The sequence below is a fragment of the Marmota marmota genome, unplaced genomic scaffold (assembly GCF_001458135.2).
Source record: "Marmota marmota marmota unplaced genomic scaffold, marMar, whole genome shotgun sequence".
NCBI classification, from domain to species: domain Eukaryota; kingdom Metazoa; phylum Chordata; class Mammalia; order Rodentia; family Sciuridae; genus Marmota; species Marmota marmota.
In genome coordinates this window covers 63,768,058-63,786,891 of record NW_026000174.1, presented here as the reverse complement: position 1 = coordinate 63,786,891, position 18,834 = coordinate 63,768,058, and the positions used below count along the sequence as shown (strand labels likewise).

The following is an 18,834-nucleotide window of genomic DNA, read 5'->3' as shown; positions in this document are numbered from 1 at the left end:
GCAAGATTAAGGGCAGACAGGTGCAGTTCCCCAGGCCAATCTTTTTTTTTTTAATATTTATTTTTTTAGATTGTAGTTGCACACAATACCTTTATTTTATTAATTTATATGTGGTGCTGAGGATCAAACCCAGGGCCCCACACCTGCAAGGCAAGCGCTATACTGCTGAGCCACAACCCCAGCCCCCACCCCAGGCCAATCTTAATACTCACCAGCTGCACCGCCTGAGTGGTCACCTCACCCTTCTGAAGCCCACCTTCTTCATCTTATGATGCTACCTCCCATGGGGATTTTGTAAGAGCTCTAACTACAGTGCTTGGCACATAGTAAGTGCTCAATAAAGGATACCAGACACATCTTCCATAATTAAAAGCTATTATCTTTACTCTCTGCCTGGGATCCAGAGAAGCAATGATTTTGGGTGTTGTCTTCAGGTGGCTTTATTAATTGCCTGGAAAAAAATTTCATTTAGAATGAGGAGAGTTTTTGGAAAGAGGAGAGTTTCTACACCAGTTAGGCTCATCTCAAGCCTAAAAATACCAAGAATAACTGCTTCTCAAAGAGCCCCCACCTGTAGGGCAGGGAAATAGGAGTGTTCTGCAGTTGTAGTCTTCTACCCCCTCCCCCTCCCCCGCTTTTTCCTAGGGAGGGGCAGTGGGCAAGGTTCTCTGTGGATGAGTGTGGAGTTGGGGGCCTCTGCCCTGGGGAGAGACAGTTAGAGGCCTTTGCATTCATCTTGGAGGACTGGCCCTGCAGAGGGAGTAAATGTTGGTATTTGTTTCCACGAGTCTACCTCACGCACCTGGGGGAGGAAGCAGGGAGTTTTGCCTGTCCCAGGTCTGGCCAGCTGGAGGGAGTCTGCTCTGTGACCTGGGCAGCATGGCGCCCAAAGAGGCCAGAACGCAGTGGGACAAGTTGGAGTGTGCGGGTGTTGAGCAACGCCGCGAGCTCAGAGTGCCAGATTGCCCCAGGAGCGGCGAGGGGGCGGCGGGGGCCGGGCCGTCTGCCGTTCCTTCCCTGCCCGCCCAGCGCCACCGCTGGGGACCTTCTGTGCTCCTGCTCTGGGTGCAGTGCCGCGCCGGGCACCAGGAGGCAGTGTGGCGGGCTCTCCGGGAGGGAAGAGGGTGTGGCCTTTACCTTAGCTGGGGGAGGCTCTTTTGGTCCCCGAGTTGGACATCTCACTGGGGTCCTCGCCATCCGGGGAAACGGAGCCCTCGAGGTCGGGTAGCCTCTGCTGTGGTTCCAGCGAGGGGTCGACAAGGGAGAGTGTGGCCGAGGGAAGCGGAAGCACTAGGCTACGTGGTGCGAGGACCCCAGGCTCGCGGCTTCTGCTCTCCAGGAGCGGCGCAGAGGGCCGCCTGCAGGACGGGCGGCAGCAGGACCGAGGTCTGTTCAGCACCAAGGACAGGGACGGGGCGTCCGGCTTGGGTTTCGGCACCACGGACAGCTCTCAGGGTGGCGTGCTGTGCTGCTCCGTCCTAATAATTTGTGGTGTAAATGATAGTACCCCAGCACCCGCGAGAGGGAACCTGACACCCTAAATTTTAGCGAGAAGGTCAAGGACCAGAAAGGTAAGTGAGTAGACCAAGGTCACACAGCCAGTGAGTAGCATAACTAGATTTAGATCCCACACTGGTCTCTCTCTCCATCCGTCTCTCCCACACCTGGATTCCCTTTAGTTCCCTCTCTCTTAAACACCCCTGCGAGCTCCTTCACGTTCTGTCGCATCCTCAAGAGCTCTTGAGCTGGCAAAGATTAAGAGCACTCCCCTCCCCCACCAAAAACCCCGGCTGAGGATTTGAATCCCAGAGTGAACCATTCCTTGCTCCGGGGGCCTTTCATGGATCCAGGCCTCAAGTGAGAGGGAGTCAGGGAAGGGCAGGTGCCCTGGCCTGTAAGGAAGCCTGGGGACATAGGGTTGAGTCATCCATCTGAGGAACTCTCCAGTGCTCTGAGATCCTCAAAGGAAATACAGCACACTGTTCCAACCCCAGCTTCTTTGCAGCCGTGTATTACTAATAACAATAAGATGCTGATTTAGGCCAAGGCACAACAATGCATTATTCATAGGAGTAACTAGTGGTCAAGGCCTGCACTTAATCATCACACGTCCCGGTCCTGCCTCCGCTCCGCACTCCTGGCGGAGAGGCCCTCCATCTGAGCTCCTCCTTTCTTGGGCTCCTGCTGCTCTGATAGACACGATCATTTTCATGGCTACCCAGGCATCTCATCAGCTTTGGGATCAAGGTGGGTGGGGAGGGCGACACGTTCCTGGCTAGCTCTTTGCTACATTCCCTTCAGCCTGAGCTCCCTGCTCAGAGCTGACACCTGGCCATGTCCATCCTGAATAGCTTTGACCCTGGTGACTTCCTGGCTCAGCAGCTCTGTCTGGGGTCTACAGATGGCCTGTCCCCATCCCTCCCCCTTCTTTGGAGGCTGAACTCAAGCTGGATTCATCAGACCTTCCTAAGCCAAGAATTGTGGATGGTGGGGGCGGCGGGCAGAGGATACCGCCCCCACCACCTCCATTAAATGTGACAGTGGATGTGAAGCCCTGTGTATAGTGTGCGGCACTTTGCAAACCGTTCAGCGTCGTGCAAATGGGAGACATTCTTCCCAAGGCCATCCTCTCTGTTGGAGGAGAGAGTGGAGGTAGGGAAGGTGTGGACGAGGCCCTCGTGGTTGGCCAGGCCTGCCTCCCTGGTGAGAAGTCGGAATGCTTGTGGATCCTGACGTGTCCCCGTCCAATTTCTTGCTGGAAAGACTCCTGGCCCATCCAGATAATCCTTCATTCGCTGTTTACTCACTTGGCATCTCGTCTGAATTCTAAACCGTCTGCACCCAGCCGGCCTCTGCGGCCCCTGCCAGCAGGCTCTCCCTGGCTCGCTCTCGCATTATCTGTTTTTATTACAGTCAAGGTTGAGGAAGCTTGCTCGTGCTAAGCCCCTATTTTCAGCTACTTGTAACTTTCCAAAACAGTTCCCCTTGGGGTTCCTCTTCTGCCAGCCTTGCTCCCACCCTAGGTGAGGCCTGAGGGGTTGTGGGCATCTCTGCTGCTTTCTGAAGGACACTTACAGAGAAAGTCCTGCGGGCAGTGGGGGGAAGATCAAGGCCCATTTTCTTGGGAGGGAGTGCTGCCTTCTCCCCGCCTTCCTTTTCTCTCTTCCTTTCTCCCCGCCCATCTCATTGTCTTTTTCCTCTTGCAAGAAAAAGAGCTGCCCTGTTCCCAGGTGGGTGGCCTGGAGCGGGGAGTTTCAGAGTGGAGAGAGGACACCAAATTCTGCGTGTGGCCAAGAAGCAGAGCTCGGCCTGGCTGTCTGGGCTTCAGGGTTTGGCTCCCCAGTTTCCGTTCTTTTCTCTCCCCACTCCTGCCTCTTTCTGGTTTTCTGGTGTGTGTTGGATCGGGGGCCAGAAAGGAGGAAGTATAGGCAACAAAAATGTCCCCCTTCCCATGCCCACATTGCCCTGGGGCTCGTGGGCTCTGCCCACTTCCAGTGCCCTCCCATCTTCCCCCTTTCCCATCTGCTCAGCCTGGGTGTGGAGGGTGCTTCCTGAGAACCTGTGACTCCAGCTTTCACTGTTCTCCACCTTGAACGTCATCCGGGGGGTGGGGAAGGAGCTGCAGAGTGCAGAAGGTGGGAGGAGGCGGGCTCAGGCTGGGAAGGTGCTGGCAGATGAGCCCAGACCACCCCAAGGGCACTCTGCTCCATCTCCGAATAGTGGCTGGACCCCAGTCAGTACTAGAGACGGGCCCTGGGCACATCCTCGGGCAACACCCTCCGCCTTCACTCCTAACCTGCCCAGCTCCAGCACCTACTCCCTGGCTTGTTCTGGGGCCCTTAGGCAGCCTGAGCCTCCATCTACAGAGGGCGCTTTACCAAGGCCAGTGCCTGGGCTGGTGGAGGGGGACAGTTCTAGGAAACACATGTGACCTAGGGGCCTCTGAAGTGCCTGGGGAAACTCAGCCCTGACTCTCTTTGATAAACTTCTTGGGCGAGTGGGAGCCCCTCCCTGGCTGCTCTCTATTCAGTGCTCACTCTCCTTCTCCTCTCCTCTAGCCGCTGTCTTCCAAGTAATTGTTTCAAGCCATAGCTCCCCTGGGGTGGAACAAGAGGGACAGCTGCGGACTTTAAGTCCCACCGTCCTCAGGTCCAATCTTGGCTTTGCTTTCTTCTGCTGTAAGCTCCTGGGAAGCACTGAACCTTTTCTAGCCTCAGTTTCCTTCACTGTGAAATGGGAAGAACTTGGGATCTGGGGGTGCCAGCCTTCAAGAGAGGGAACAGTCTATATCAGGACAGTTTGGGGAGCCCCTGAAGGACTGGGCATAGGGAGTATGCATGTCTCCATCTAGGAGTGCAAGAGCAAGTAAATTCTGGGGAAGAGACATGTGTACAGATTCTCACTGTGTCCTCCTGTGGCTTCTCTGCACTGTGGTCTGGGCTGCAGGACAAGGAAGACTCTGAGAAATGGGAAGACAAGGTGTCACCCCATGGGCTCTATTCAGGGTGCAGTTCTAGCCTCAAGAAAAGGGGATCGATCAGAGGGTCAGATCATTCAAATTTGGGGAGGGAAGCATCTGCTGTGTCTGTCATGGAGGAGAGCTTCCTGGAGGAGGTGGGCTTCCCTGGAGTCTTGAAAAATCCCATGCATGTGCTTAGCAGTCATGCATCCAGCCTCTCCTATGTACCTTGGACTGCAGGGATGAAGGCTGAGCCTGGGGTCTCAGTCCCCTAGGGGCCCCCAGTGTGGGAAGGACATAGAAAGAGCCAATTATGAACCCGATATAGTTCCTGGGAAGGCAGAAAGAATTGTGGGGGGGGGGAATGAAGACCATCTTCGGCTAGGTGCCTTGAGGACAGAGGATGTAAGGAAAGGCCGCGCAGACAGAGGGAACAGCTCACGCAAGACCCCGAGGTGCAGAGGAGAGGCCTGCTGCAGGAAGGAGGAGAGGCGGGTATGGGTGGATGGTGCCATGGAGCCGGTATAGATGTTGCCACATGGTTCTGCTTAGAGGGAGGCCATGATAGCATGGGAGGAGAGGACCGGCTCAAGTGCCTTACTTCTCCTTGCCTCTGTCTCTTCCCCTGTGAAATGGGGGTAAGAATGGCCAGAGGTGCATAGAAACGTCCTGACACAGTATGTGCCACACTGCATGTCCTCCATGAATGTTGGCGCTCCTTTGATCCTGGCAGCACCCCAGCAGAGGAAGTCAGGACTTATTATCAGACTTATTATCATCATTTGAAGGTAAGCACTGAGATCTACTGTGGGCCTCGCCTTGGGTCATGTAGCTGGTCAGGGACGGAGCCCGGGCTTGTACCTGGGTCATCTGCCACCACGTCTACGGCTCATGTTCTGCTCGGCCTCAGGAGGAAAGGCAGAATGTGAGCAGACACAGGATGCCAAATTCCTGGAGGAGAGAGTTCCAGGCCAGAGGAAGTGTGTGAGTGTCCAGATGCATGAATGGCAGCGTGCACCAGACATGGCCATGGTCATGGCCGTGCCCGTGGGTGTGTACATTGTATGTGTGAGTGTGCACGCGTGTACTGTGCCAGGGTGAGTCTCCATGACATGTGTGTGTGAGAGAGCCCTGGGTGTCTGTGGCTCTCCTCCCACGCCCCCCCGGGCAGCTGCTGCGCTTGCTCTCAGAAGTCCCTTCCCTCCCCAGTAGCTCCCCAGGGCATCCCAGCAGCCAGCAGGGCCGTTTGATTCTGTTCATCCATAAATCATGACTTGCTGAGGAGATGAGAAGGGGTTGGGAGTGGGGGCAGAGCCCTGGCAAGGGACCAAGTTGGGTCTACAGTTCACACCTGAGTCCCAGCCTGACTTCCAGCTGCCGCCCCCACCCCCTGTCCCCATGCCTCTGCCCTCCCCCTTCCATGTCATGCATGTTCACAGATCCTTGCGATGGTCAAGTCCTGGGCCAGGGAGTGGGTGCACAGATTGAGTAACATGGGACCCCTGACCTCTGCTGCCCTGTGGGGAAAGCTAGAGTATTTCCAGTTTGGCGTTTCATTCAGCACTCACTGAGCTCCGTGTCCCAGATATCTCTAGTACAGGGCGTGACATGGTAATGCCATGATAATAACTAGCATTTATTGCCAACCTACTCCGTGCCAGGCCCCGTGCCAAGTGCTTTATATGTACTCGTTCCTGTTAACTTCCCAACAGACCTGTGAGAACTGTACTGTCATTAGCCCCCATTTACAGATGGGGAAAGCAAGGCATGCAGAGATAATGTCACATGGCTGGGAAGAATCTGAGCTAGAAATTGAGCCCGGGCAGTCTGACTCCAGCCCTGGCACTTGTCACTCTACTCCACGTTTTTGTGGGGGTTTTTTTCCCTTTCATTTGGTAGTAGGGGTGGAACTCAGGGGTGCACTACCACTGAGCTACATCCCCAGACCTTTTCATTTATTATTCTGACACTGGGTCTCGCTAAGTTGCTAAAGGTCTTGTTAACTTGCCCAGGCTGGCCTTGAACTTGCAGTCCTCCTGCATCAGCCTCCTGAGATCTGGAATTACAGGAGTGTGCCCTGGCCACCCAGCTTCACTGCTATCCAAGTTGGAGGCAGGCACAGTGTGAGGGGGGGGACTCAGGCAGGAGAAATTAATCCCCACAGGGCAGATTAAGGAAGGCTTCATGGAGGTGGGATTTTCATTTGGGTCTAGGAAAAATCAGAAGTGTGTCAGGCAAAGTGGGACACGGGGGGACAACAGAAGGGTCCTGGGGTGTGTGTGTCTGTGTAGAAGTGGCTCTGAAACTCTGTCCTTGATGGCTATCCCAATCTCTTCTTTCCATCTTGTTTGGGTGACAAATGAGATCACAGACAAGCATTGAACATTCAACAAATATTTGCTAAGCAACTCTGTGTGTCAGATACCATACTTCTCACAAAGGGTACTGCAGCAAGCAAAGCAGATATAGCTCCTATGTTCACAGGCCCCACTGTGTAGTATACCATAGGTGCTTAATAACTGGTAGCCTCCATTGTTATCTTTATTCCAAGAGGGCTGACTTTCTTCCACATTCATTCTTACAACAAGCTTTTATCAAGCACCTACTATATGCCAGGCTTTGTCCTCAGTGCTGGGAATAAATATAGTGGTGAGCAAGAAAGCAAGCCCTACCCTCACGGAGCTGACTTGCTGGAGAGGGGGACTGTGCATGGACATGTTGTCCTCCCTCGGAGTGGGACTATCTCCCGTGGCTCACAGGCTTGATCTGAGATCTGCTTGGGAAGTGGCTCAGCCAGGAGCACCGGCTCTGCCCACAGGATTCAGAGCATTCGCCCAGAGCTCTGATTAGCTGCATGCCCACCACAGACCCGGGGTGGGGGGCGGCAGCAGGCTGAGCCCACGCAGCACTCCCAAGACACCCCCGGGATTGGTCTGGCAGGCTTGGTTCTGCCCAGCTCCCGGCTCACCCTACCTCCCAGGTCTCCCGATGTCATCTGTCTGCCCTTGTCTGCATCTCACCCTCAGGGACCCGGGATGTCTCCTCTGCCCAAGGATAGGTTGCAGAATTCAGCCCTGTCAAAGGCTGACTAGACCTGCAATATTTTCTTTCCCCAGATGTTAATATGCTGACAATAAGGGGACTTGAAACCATGTATGTCATCTGAGGAAGGGATGGAAGGGCCCGGGCGGCTTTGCCTGGAGAAGACTTGAAGGGGACATGAAAACTGTCGGCAAGGATTTGGAGGCCCGTCATGCGGCCGAGCAGCCCGCTTGCTCCCCGCAGCTCCGGAGGCAGGCTCAGGACCACAGGGGAGGGTTCGAGGGAGTCGGCTCAGTGCAAGGCACAGCGGGCCTCACCTCACGGTGCATCGGGGAGGGCCAGCCTCCTGCAGAGGCAGCTCCCTGTCAGTGCCCGGGCTGCCCAGGGGGCTGTGCGTCGGTGGGGCCTGACTCATGACTTTCAAGGTCCCTTCCAGCCAGAGACACCGTGACTCCCTGCTCTGGGAATGGTTCGCTCTGACTGGCAGGCGAGAACTCGCTTGCACCCCTTGACGGTAACATCACTTGAGGGCACGCCGGCCAAGGACGCCTTGTCACTTTTACTCCCAACATCAAGGCAATTTGCAGTGGCAAGCGTTTGTCTCACCCTGCCTTCAAGGACTGTCCAAGGGATGCTGAGGGGGGTCGGGGATCTTGGGGAGGGGAAGAGTCAGCTTCCTAAAAGATGATGGCGTTCTTTACGCTGCAGGGGACCCTAGAGTCACCGTTCCAGAGGGGTTTCAACTTCCCTTAGTAACACATCCCCTTCTTCAAATGGAATTTCCTGAAAAAGCTCAAGATGTGAAGCTGAGGGAAATGACGCTGCTCTGACTGGACAGGGCTTGAGAGGCCACAGCCGTATCTGCTCAGCCTCCGCCACCACAGCCCCTGAGAGATTCCAGGGAACCCTGGGGGTTCCAAAGAGCACACTTTGAGAACCACTAACCATCCACCTCTGGAGTGGATGATGGGATGTCAAGGCAAAGAGTATGAACTCTGAAGCAGATCACCAGGGTTTAAACCCTGGCTGTCCCACTCACTAGCCAAATGACCTTGAGCATGGCATTTGACCCCTCTGTGACTGAGTTGCCCCAGGAAACTCGCAAGGTTTACCTCAGTTGTTGCTGTGAGGATTAAGTTACTTTTGCAACGCGGAGCACCTGGAACTCCTGGGCTCATCCTCTGAGCAAGGAAGGGTCAGTTTTTCCACAGATGGCAGCACTGATGTCAGTGGCTTGCCCCTGAGGCAGGACTTGGTTGCTGCAGGTTGTCCAGGTCAGAGCTCATGGTTGCTGTGGCCCTGGAGTTGATAGTGAACTGGGCACAGGGACTTCCTGCAGCGTGAGGCTGCATACTTGTACAGGAGCAAGCTCTGTGGGCATGGCGGGTGGACACGGGGAAGCCTTCTCTGAAGGGAGAGATGGGGCGCAAGAGGCATTCTGGAGAGAACAGGTAGTGAATGGGCTACAGGGTCCTGGAGTGGTGGGAGGGAGCCCCGGGAGCCCTCGGAACTGGGCATCACCGCCGGGCCTTCCTCATGGCCACGCAGGAGACGCCAGGAGAGGAAGAGAAGGCGGAAGCTAAAACCGCGGGAACCAGGACCAAACAGATATTGTCAACTCTTAATTACCACAACCACTGGCACTGAAGAGCCCACGCAGGCGCCTCTGTAAATAAACCACATCTCCTTGACTTCAGAACGCCTCGCAGGGCCCTCCGGTTTACTGTGCACGTGGGGCTCTGCCTTCTCTCCACTCACTCCCCCACACGATCATTTTTGGTCAAGGTTTTGCCTTCCTTATGCTTGGTTTGGGCTGATGTTTACAACCACCTGTGAAGAGGGCAGGGGAGGTGGCTTAGTGCAAAGCCACCCAGCTAGGAAGAGGAGGGACTCCCTGAAGCGAATGGCCCTGAGCTCACAGAATGGAAGCCGCAGGGTAGCCCCCACCCTGAGCATTTGGGACTTTGTAAACGATGAGATGGGGTTGCAACCGTGGGTGGGAGGGCAGAGGTGAGCTCATAGGCACAGCTGGAGAAGGCAGGGGTGGGCAGAGGCCAGTGGGTGGGCTTCCAGCCCAAAGGAAACTGAGTTAAGGTGAGCGGAGGGGTCCAGGGATTTCCCCTCTCATTACACATGTGGCTGTTGAGTCTTGGCCAAACCCTTAAGAGGGACTGTAGGAACTAGTCCTTTAGGTCCATTTCACTGTAGTTGTCACTCAGTGTGTGTGTGTGGGGGGGGCTGGGGACCTGGAAGGGCAGAGAGCCACGAGGACACAGCACCTACTTTAGAGGGATTGATGCACCTACTAAGGGCTGGCTGAGCTGAGGGGCACATATGGCCTCTCCCTTTCAGGGTGTCAAGTTTGGAGAATGGTATGGAGACACCAAAAAAAGATGCCAGCTGGCACAATTCTCCCAATTTATAGATGAGGAAACTGAGACACGGAGGGGTGAAGTATTTCCCGAGTTTACCCAGCAAAGCAGAAGTGGGAGTAGAACCAGGGCTCAGAGCTCCCAGCATTGAGGCCAGAAGATGGAAGGCGGGGTGCTCTGGGATGAAGGAGAGTGGCTGTCCCTGGCCAGTGAGGGTCTGACATGTGCCTGTCCTCCCCAGGGGCGCCCACCCGCGATGTCCTGCTGGTCTCTGCCATCATCACCGTCAGCCTTAGCGTCACTGTCGTCCTCTGCGGCCTCTGCCACTGGTGTCAGCGCAAACTGGTGAGGCTCCTGAGGGCCCCTGGGGCGTAGGCGGGGCCTGGCCCTGCACCCCCTCACTCTGCAGCAATGGGCTGCGCATTCTCGCGAGTGTGCGCCCGCCCGGATGGACCACTTGCCCATACAGACGCACTTCACGGAAATTCCCACTACACACACGCCGTGAGTTTGTCCGGGTCTTAATCCCATCCTTCTTTTTACACTCAGAGCCACACATCTAGGGACACACATTCATGGACAGACCTCGGTCTCAGTCACCGCACTACACACATGCGTGCACACGTGCGCACGCGCCCCACCTCCCGCATAAAGAACCGCAGACTCACACGCGCTGACTGAGAATTGAGGCCCCTTAAGCGCCAGCGCCGCGCCCCTCCCTTCGCTGTCCCGCTAGATGGGCGTGGCAGAGCCCAGTCTCCTGGCCAATGAGGAGGCACCGCCCGCCCCGCCCCACCCCACCCCCAGCCATGGCACATCCATCCTGATTCTCCGGGTTTGTACAAGCACAAACGGCTTCTTTTCATTTTTAACGAGGGCTGGGAAATTAAAGAGCAGGATTAGGCCATCAATAAGTAACGAGGTCGTCTAGAGGGACATTCATCACCCGAGGGCGCCGGGAGGGGAAGCGGGCTACTGCCACCTTACCCACTCACCCACCCGCAGCCTGCAGCCCGCAGCTCTGCAAGGGGCACTTCCCCCAGGCCCTCACTCCCTGCCACTCGTCTGGTGTTTCGCTGCCCTGCCCAGAAGCGTGATGGGCCCAGAGGTGTCTGTGAGGTGCAGGGCTTTGCAGGCATCCTCCAACCCGAGCCGAGAATGGTGTGAGTGGGGGCAGGGTGCCACATCTGGAACCCCGTTTTCCCCTGCCCACTCCCAGAGGTGCCATAAGGTGGATAGGACTCCATGCCCCACTCCTATGGAGGAAGAGGAGGAGCAGATAGCCTTGGGAAAGGGTTGTGGGGTCTTGTAGGGGGCCTATGGGACCCAAGCAGCCCATAACCTAGCATCTCCTTCAAGAAAGGCAAACTCAGGAGCCGGGATCTACCTTGCCATCCACCCAGGGATTTTGAGCACCAGGCAGCTTTGACCCCTGGGAAAGAGCCACGGAGGCCAGCAGCTCCATATGTGCATGTGTGCAAGCGTGTATGACCTGGCCTACTCCCTGTGTGCAGGTGTGTGGTCCTTGGTTGGCTGCTGTGCATTGTTCCCAGGTCCCCTGTGTCTACATCTGTCTCATAATTTCAGGGGAGGTGTCAGAGGGGAATTGGCCACGTGCCTTGGTGTGCAAGTGTCCTCTGAGGCCATGGAAATAACAGCTCACACTGCAGCCCTGTGTGTTGCAAGACTGTGTTTCAGTCTGTATTTGAAGGCAGGGGGAAAGGTTGTACAAACAGGTACTGCTGGTGACTTTGCGTGTGCATGGGGGTGGGGTGTGTGTGTGTGTGTGTGATTTGTGCAGCGTGTGTTGACTTTCAGGGCACTGGTGCAGCATGTGTGTGTATATGTATGTGCACGGGTGTGTGTGTGTCCATTCTGAGCAGTGAGATGTGGATTATATCCTCAGATCTTTGTGTGACTGGCACTGAGGTATGCCCCCATCCCAGCTTCTCCTGCATGTGCCACAATGTGTGTGCACCACTCTGTGCGTATGCCCATGTGTGCATGCATGTGTGTTGAGACGTGCCTTCTAGGACCAGGTTACTCTGAGCCCCACTCACCTCCAATCAGCACAAAGCCTGCAGACAAGAGTTCAAAGATGACAGCTTTGGAAGCAGGAGGGGGCCAGCAGTCCAGGGAGCGCTGGGGAGATGCAGAGCCAGCCTCTTCCCTGGTCCCAGCATGCCCCCAGCCACCAGCCAGGAACTCTCCCAGGGCTCCAAACTACAGTCTGTCCCTCTTGACTCAACAGAACATTACTTTCTCAGTCCTTCAACCTACCGCCCCCAGCCCCTGGCCCCATGGGTTCCAGGCATCAGGGAGCTTTATGACTGGGCTGTTTCCTTGCTCCATGGAAGGAGCTTTAAAATGCTGTCCCTACGAACAGTTGCTGGGCTCTCCTTGCCTGCCTGTCCCCTCAGCAGCAGTGACGTGATACCCTGACAGCCCAGATCCCATTTCCAAACATTAATAACTTCCTTAATCTCCAGCTGGCTTTTTCCGGATCAGCCTGGCTAGCCCCCTTCCTGATAAGCCTGCTGGGGGTATGGGCTCCTTTGGAGCCACCTAATGTCTCCTAACCCTTCCTGGATTTCCTATTAACTTGGGTTGCCCTATTAAAGTTCCCTGCCCCCTCTCAACCAAGCCGTGCCTTGGTCCTTCTCCACAGTACCTCCTGCTGCCAGGGACAGCTGCAGTCAGAAGGGACGGTTCTCTGAGCTGTAGGAAGAAGAGGGGCCGACAGAAGCCCCCAGAATGCCCTGGGTGAAGCGGAATCACCTACCTCAGCCCAGTCCTGCCTGGCCTTGGGGAAGGGGCAGCCAACTAGCCTGGGGAGAGGGTGCTGGCCAGGGCAAGTTCTCCAGTCAAGACCAGAAATATGAGAGAGGGTGAGGCACTGGGGGTGCCTGCAGGAGGGCCCACCCTGCCGGAGACCTAGAGAACAGTGGGTACCGGGCTCCTGCCAAGGGTCCTGCTAAATACAGCGTGGCCCCTAGATGTTCCCAGTCAGTACTGGAGTAGTTTGAAATTTGAACTTCCGGGTAATGAGGAGAGTGACAGGAGACGGAGCTGAGAACACTCTGTAGACCCAGAGGGTCCAGCAGCTCTGTGATTTAACTCTTGAGGTTCTGGCTCTGGCACCAGCTGGGCCCAGGCCCCCACTGTGGGTGGGTCCATAGAAGAGATGCTTCCACTACGGGTGAGTACCAGGTCCCCCTCTAGGGACCAGGGAAGGGACAGCCCTGCCTTTGTGCAGCTCCATTCCAGGGAGAAGGAGCTGAAGTAAGCCAACAGAGAAACAATGGAGTCTAGAACAGGGCATATCATCCTGCGGGGGGGTGCGCATCTAGTGACATCACACCGTTTCAGACAAGAGGAAAGAGACCAGAGGGGAAGGGACTTGGCCAGAGTGGCACAAGGAGCATTTGACATCACTGGGGTGCTGGAGGGGTGCTGGAGGTAGAGTGAGGGCTCTCCCTAGCCCCTGGCCGGGAGCTCCGTGCCTCTCCCTGGACAGGCGGCTCCCGTGGCAGGGCAGGGGCTGCCGCTGGCAGGAGCTCAGGGAAATCCGCTCTGGTGACTCTCATTTTGCTTTCAGGAGAATGGAATAATTGACTGTTGTGGCTGTGGTGTTGGTGCACAGGACAGAATGTCGAGGAAGCATGGGGTGCATGTGTGTCTGTCTGTCCCCACTGTCCCCACCTAGCCAGGCAGGGGCAGGCCAGTGCCAATGAGTAAATGGACCTGGTGGGGGAGACCGCTTCAGCCCCCACGCAGCCTCCACCCTCCACTGCCTGTATCAGCCCAGAGCCTGGTCCAGGCCCGGGGCCCATGGGTGCGTGTGAGGACGCTTGGTGGCAGCCAGGAATGTTAATGGGGCCGGGCTCTGGATGAGCTAAATTTAGAAACCCAAACCGAGAAGGTGACTGGCACTCACCTTCCTGGCCGGCAGGCCCACTCGCCACTGCAGAGTGGTCCTTCCTCTAGCTGGAGGGCCTGGGTGTCCACCCGCTTCCCTCCCCTGTCCCCTCCTTATGCTGCTATGAGGGACTCTGGGGGATGTCCAGGGGCAGGCTGCCCCCCACACCTATGCCAGCCTATAGCCTCTCTTCCCAAGGCTCCCTTCTTCAAATGGCCCTCACAGCCCCAGGGCACCAGGACCCCAGGGAGCACCCAGGTAGTGACGGACATAGCCATGGGCAGGACTGGCACGTGGCCCTCTCCCCGCCCCCACTGCTCACGTCACTGGCCACTGCCAACCTTGCCCTACAGGGTGCCGCCCCCACCATCTGGGGGTGGTGACGTGGCCAGTGTGACGTGGCCAGGCGCCTGAGAGCCGTCTGTCCGTGGCAGAGGGAACTGTTTCTGGGAGCCAGGCCAAGGCCCAGGAGATGGGCAGACAGGAGGAGCCTGGTACCTGGGGGTCAGGCTGAGGTGCATATGGTGAGTGGCAGGCAGATCCTAGAGCCCACTGGGGCCCAGAAGCCACCAACCAGGGAGCAGGTACTGATGGGGCTGGCACCCCCCAGTGGTGATACCCCCACACACGGCCCTGGACCTTGCTGCCGAGGCTGGACTCTGATCTCCTCCCTTAACCTTGGGGTTCCTGTCCTGGGGAGGTGGGGAGAGTCCGGCCCCGACCCCTAAGAGTGACCCTGGTGCTGTCTCCACAGGGCAAACGCTACAAGAACTCCCTGGAGACGGTGGGCACGCCAGACTCGGGGCGTGGGCGCAGTGAGAAGAAGGCCATAAAGTAGGTGCCAGGCTGCCAGCTTGGGGGGCACATAGGCGACCCAGGTGGGAGGAACCCCTTCCTCCTCCTCAGGCCTGGCCACACACACAGTCCACAGTGTCCCCTTGCCCCTGAGGCCATGCTCAGTATCTGCTCTGCATATTCCCAGCATCTCTGGGCCTTCAGGGCCTTCCTTCTCTGCCTGTGCCCCCGCTGGTCCCTCACAAGCTGTCAGAGCCCCAGTTCCTTTCTCTGGCTGTCCCCACCCCAGCACCGTCTCTCTCTGCCTCAAGCCTGGTTGCTGCTCCCTCCATCCAACCTTCATGTCACACACCTGTCCTGACCCCTGGCCGGTCCCTGGACCTCTAAGCTCCTCCCCGGGCCCTACTCCTGGGCTGGGAGCCTCCTCCTGTTGGGCTCAGGCTCTTTGCTCAGATTCTACCCGTGTTCTGAGGGCAACTTGGAAGGTGGGGTGGGCAAACCTTGGGGACCCAGCTGGTCCCAGTGCTGGACCTCTCTGGAAGCAGAACCGTGGGGAGAGTCGCCTCCCTTCCCTGTCCCCACCTCAGGTCCTGCTGCCTCTGACCTGCTCTGAGACCCGTGTGGCAGACAGGTCTGGCTTCCCCCTGCAGACCGCCTTGGCCATCCCATTACCGAGGTCCCTGGAAGATCCCGGGAGAAGCCTGCTCACCTGGCGGGAGTGGGCCGGCCTCTGGGAGTGGAGGCTTCCCTGGAGCCGTTCCATCCCGGCCCTTTCTTCCTGTGGAACCCAAGCCTTTCCTGGAAACTCAGGGGGCATGGTCACCCTCTCTTAGCCTCAGACCGAACCTGCTGGCCGAGGGGCTCTGCCAGGAAGCCGAGCCCCCAGCCCCTTCCCTCCTTTCCCTCCAGGCCTGCTGCCCTCCCCCCACCAGCCCTTTCCCTGTTTTTCTTTCTCTTCTCTTCCCGCCCCTGTCCCACTCTCCCCCTCCTGCCCACTTGGAGGGCCCCTCCCTGCCCCTCCCCCGTTTTCATCTCTTTCTCTGACCCTGGTTGGCCCCTTTACAGAAGCTGCGGGAGTGTGTCTGGGGTGGGGCTGCAGGAAGGGTGGGCCAGCTGAGGCCGGGGTGGGTGGAAGCCTCAGGAGGAGGCTGTGGGGAGTCTTTGAAGCCAGGTTTGGTTGCGTGCTCTCCAGTCTTCAAAGCCGAGAGCTGGCAGGTCTCGGGGGCTGGTGCAGAGCTCAGGCCCCCAGCTTTCCGAAGGTGGGAGGGACAGTGTGGGGGAGCATAGGGTGGCACCTGTGCCACTCCAAGCTGGGCTGTCTGCAGCCACTGGCCCCGGGGCTGCAGGGACTATCTGTGCCAGGTGATCAAACAGGGGTGCATGTAGCCGGGCCAGGAATCCTGGAAAGGGCCACCAGAGAAGACAGGATTCCCAGCAAGGGAAGGCAGGCCAGCAGGGCCAGCAGGGCCAGCAGCCATCTCTGCCAGGCTGGGACCAGTGCCCCTGAGGGTTCTCTAAGACAAGGTGAGGCAGCAGCACCGTCCAGCCCAACTCTACCCTGAGCCCACCATCCACACAACCTAAGACCACCCTCACCCTGCTGGGCGAGGGGAAGGGAGTCACTGCCTATGTCTGTGTGACCCATATTCCCAGGCTTGTGCCACTTATTTACTGCACAACTCCTGGTGGACTTAGGACCTCCCTAAGGGATTGTCTTGTCAAGGATTCTGGGAAGCTTCGTTCTTGATCAGCGTTTCCTTCACCGTGTTCCTTGGAGCACTTGTGCCCCATAAATGATTAATGGTTTGCCATGAATCAGGGGTTCCACCTGCAATCAAGTTTGGGGAACACTGTGTGTGTACTCTGTCTCCCTTTTGGTGATACTGATAGTCATGGGCGGGTTAAAGGCTCTGCCTTGTCTGCGTAAAGGAACCACACGCGCGCGCGCGCACACACACACACACACACACACTTCCTGAATTAAAGATCCTCTTTTCTAGTGACACAGTGAGAACCTGAGGGACCCTGGAACTCCATGGGACACAGGGCAGGAAACTAGCCTGGCAGTGGCACTGGGTGGATCTTTCTCTCTAGGACCTAGTGTTGGGTGGCTCTCAATTTTGGAGATCTGAAAGGAGAAGGGGGAGGGAGGCCATCCACCTGCTCCCGCTCTGTGACACCTGATGTAGGGAGGCCCCATCCACACCTTCGTGTGATGCCCTGTTGCCAAGGGGCCCCAAGGACAGCTCTGATGGGGATGGGGTCATTTGTCAAGGGAGCGGCTTCCCCTGGCGCCCATCCTGCCTCTCCTACCCCCACCCCAGCCTCCTTGTCCCTGGAACTGGCTCGGGGCTGGGGCTTTGAACATTGTGCACACAGCCCCCACCACCATCATGAGACTTTTCCAAGATGAACTTCGTACAGTCAGACATTCTGAGCCCACTAACTCTTCTGAGCCTAATGGTGGCATCTCAGCTTCTGTCACCTTTTGGTCCTTTGTTCCCGAGTGTGAGGTGAAGAACCAAGGCCAAGGTCAAACTCTCAGTGGGGAAAGAAGCAGGTTCCCCCCCCAACGTTTGCCTGATCATCAGGGGGTGTGCCCCCACAGTGCCTTTCCCCCAACCACCCCTGACAGGACCTGCAGGGTCTCAGCCTCAGCGACCTGCGCGCGCGCGCGCGCACACACACGCACGCACGCACGCACGCACACGGCAGGCACCCTGCCAGCTCCTCCAGAGCCTCCCCCCACCCAGCAGCATTCTTAGGGGCCAGAGGAGGCTTCCTTCCAGAACGGTCCTTTGGCCTGGGAGCTGCCTCTCCTTTCTCTGTCCCTTGGAACCCTAGGAGTCTGACAAAGTGGTGGAGACTCTTGTTCTTGGCTACCAGGGTCTTCAGGCCACCCGGACTTTGGCCACCTGCCCTCTTGAAAGTCCCCATACTTTGGATGTGTCTAGCATACTGGCTCCTCCAGCGTGACAACTCAGAGCAGGAAGGTCGGGGACCCTGAGGTGAGAGTCCCTTAGGAGCCCAGCAGCTTCACCTTAGTAAAGGACAGGGGCACAGAGAGGGGCTGCCCTAGCTGGCCAGCCAGGTACACACCAGGGGCCTGAGCCTGAGACCCCATATCATCCCCCAGAACAGGCTCCCTGTGCTGTCCTCAACAAGGTCAACGCCTTCCTTTCCCAGGGGCTAACCCTGGCACCACATTTGTCCTGAGTGGAGGTGCTCTCCAGCTCGCAGAGACCCTGCCCCCCGTCTCATGGACACAGTGCATCCTGTTCTTGCCAGAGGAGGAGAGAGGGCACAGGGGCCAGGGGGCACCTCAGACCAGTGGCAGGATGGGAAGGATGGGCAGGAGTGGCTCAGTGGAGACAGGGGGAGAGGAGAGCCACCAGCCTTCTCCTTTGACAGGCAGGGGGCCTGAGGCCAGGAGAGGTCATTGGCAGCAGGATCGGATCTACTTTCCAGCTCCTTCTAGCCAGAAACCATCGCCTCACCTTCTCCCACTGCACCCACCCCACCCAGGCTTGTCCCCTCCCCCCTCCCCCTCTGTGCCCTGCTCTCGTCGTCGTCTCTCTCTCCCACCAGCTTCCCAGGCGCCAGGCTCCCGTCTGCCCATCCGCAGCTTGCCTCCTTTCTGCGTGGCCTCCCCTGGCCAGCCCTCCAGTGTGTGTGCGTGTGCGTGTGTGGGCTTGCACATGTGTGCGCGTGAACAGGTGCCAGCTCAGGCTGTGGCGCCCGCCTGCCTTTCTTCCTCCCGCAGGAGCAGACCCTCGAAGCCCCGCCCTGTGGGTGCCCACCCCGGTCCCGTCCCTTCTGCCCCCGCAGGACTTGGAGTTCTTGTTTCTTCTTGTATCTCCCTGTTTTCTTCCCTCTCTCTCTGCCCCTCCAGCGATCTAGACAGAGACTTTTGGAATAACAATGAAAGCACAGTGCAGCAGAAATGGAGCTCCTACCCTCCCAAGGAGTTTATTCTAAACATTTCACCCTACGCCCCTTATGGCGACCCACGACTGTCCCTCAAGTGAGTGACTTTACCTGGTTTGATCATATGTACAAGTATCCGCGCACGCCCTCCTCTCCCCTGCCCTCTCCGGCCCTCATACTTCCCCCCTGCTCCTTGCCCCACCTCCCCACCCGTCCGCCCCATGGGCAGGCTGGCCATGGAGACGAGCAACCCCTCCTGCCCCGCGCCTGCCTGCCCCCCACCGTTCCCCACCCCCTGCCCCGGGCCAGCCCATGCCAGG

General features: G+C 57.5%; 1 protein-coding gene and 1 long non-coding RNA gene across 18 annotated transcripts in view; one reads left to right on the top strand and one right to left on the bottom strand.

Moving 5' to 3' along the window:
* Nucleotides 1-358: 358 nt before the first annotated feature.
* Nucleotides 359-12,557, bottom strand: LOC125612130. 3 transcript variants are annotated; one of them, XR_007342455.1, is made up of 3 exons: nucleotides 11,934-12,556; nucleotides 1,138-1,478; nucleotides 359-451 (listed from the first exon to the last, which is right to left on the bottom strand). It is a non-coding gene; the product is annotated as an uncharacterized LOC125612130 (long non-coding RNA). The 3 variants fall into 3 exon arrangements; XR_007342454.1 differs by having other exon boundaries at nucleotides 359-1,478; nucleotides 11,934-12,557; XR_007342453.1 differs by lacking the exons at nucleotides 359-451; nucleotides 1,138-1,478 and adding an exon at nucleotides 6,838-9,331 and having other exon boundaries at nucleotides 11,934-12,557.
* Nucleotides 9,848-18,834, top strand: part of Syt7 (synaptotagmin 7) — a 37,345-nt gene continuing 28,358 nt past the window's right edge. For 2 of the 15 annotated variants that reach the window (XM_048788953.1, XM_048788957.1), the window contains exons 1-3: nucleotides 9,856-10,218; nucleotides 14,547-14,626; nucleotides 18,480-18,611. In XM_048788953.1, the coding sequence (XP_048644910.1) occupies nucleotides 10,096-10,218; nucleotides 14,547-14,626; nucleotides 18,480-18,611 (335 nt within the window). In that variant the 5' untranslated portion in view covers nucleotides 9,856-10,095. Of the gene's footprint in view, nucleotides 10,219-12,767; nucleotides 13,073-14,166; nucleotides 14,317-14,546; nucleotides 14,627-18,479; nucleotides 18,612-18,834 lie in introns of those variants that run through there. The other 13 variants (XM_015478054.2, XM_015478055.2, XM_048788948.1 and 10 more) reach the window with 12 other exon arrangements.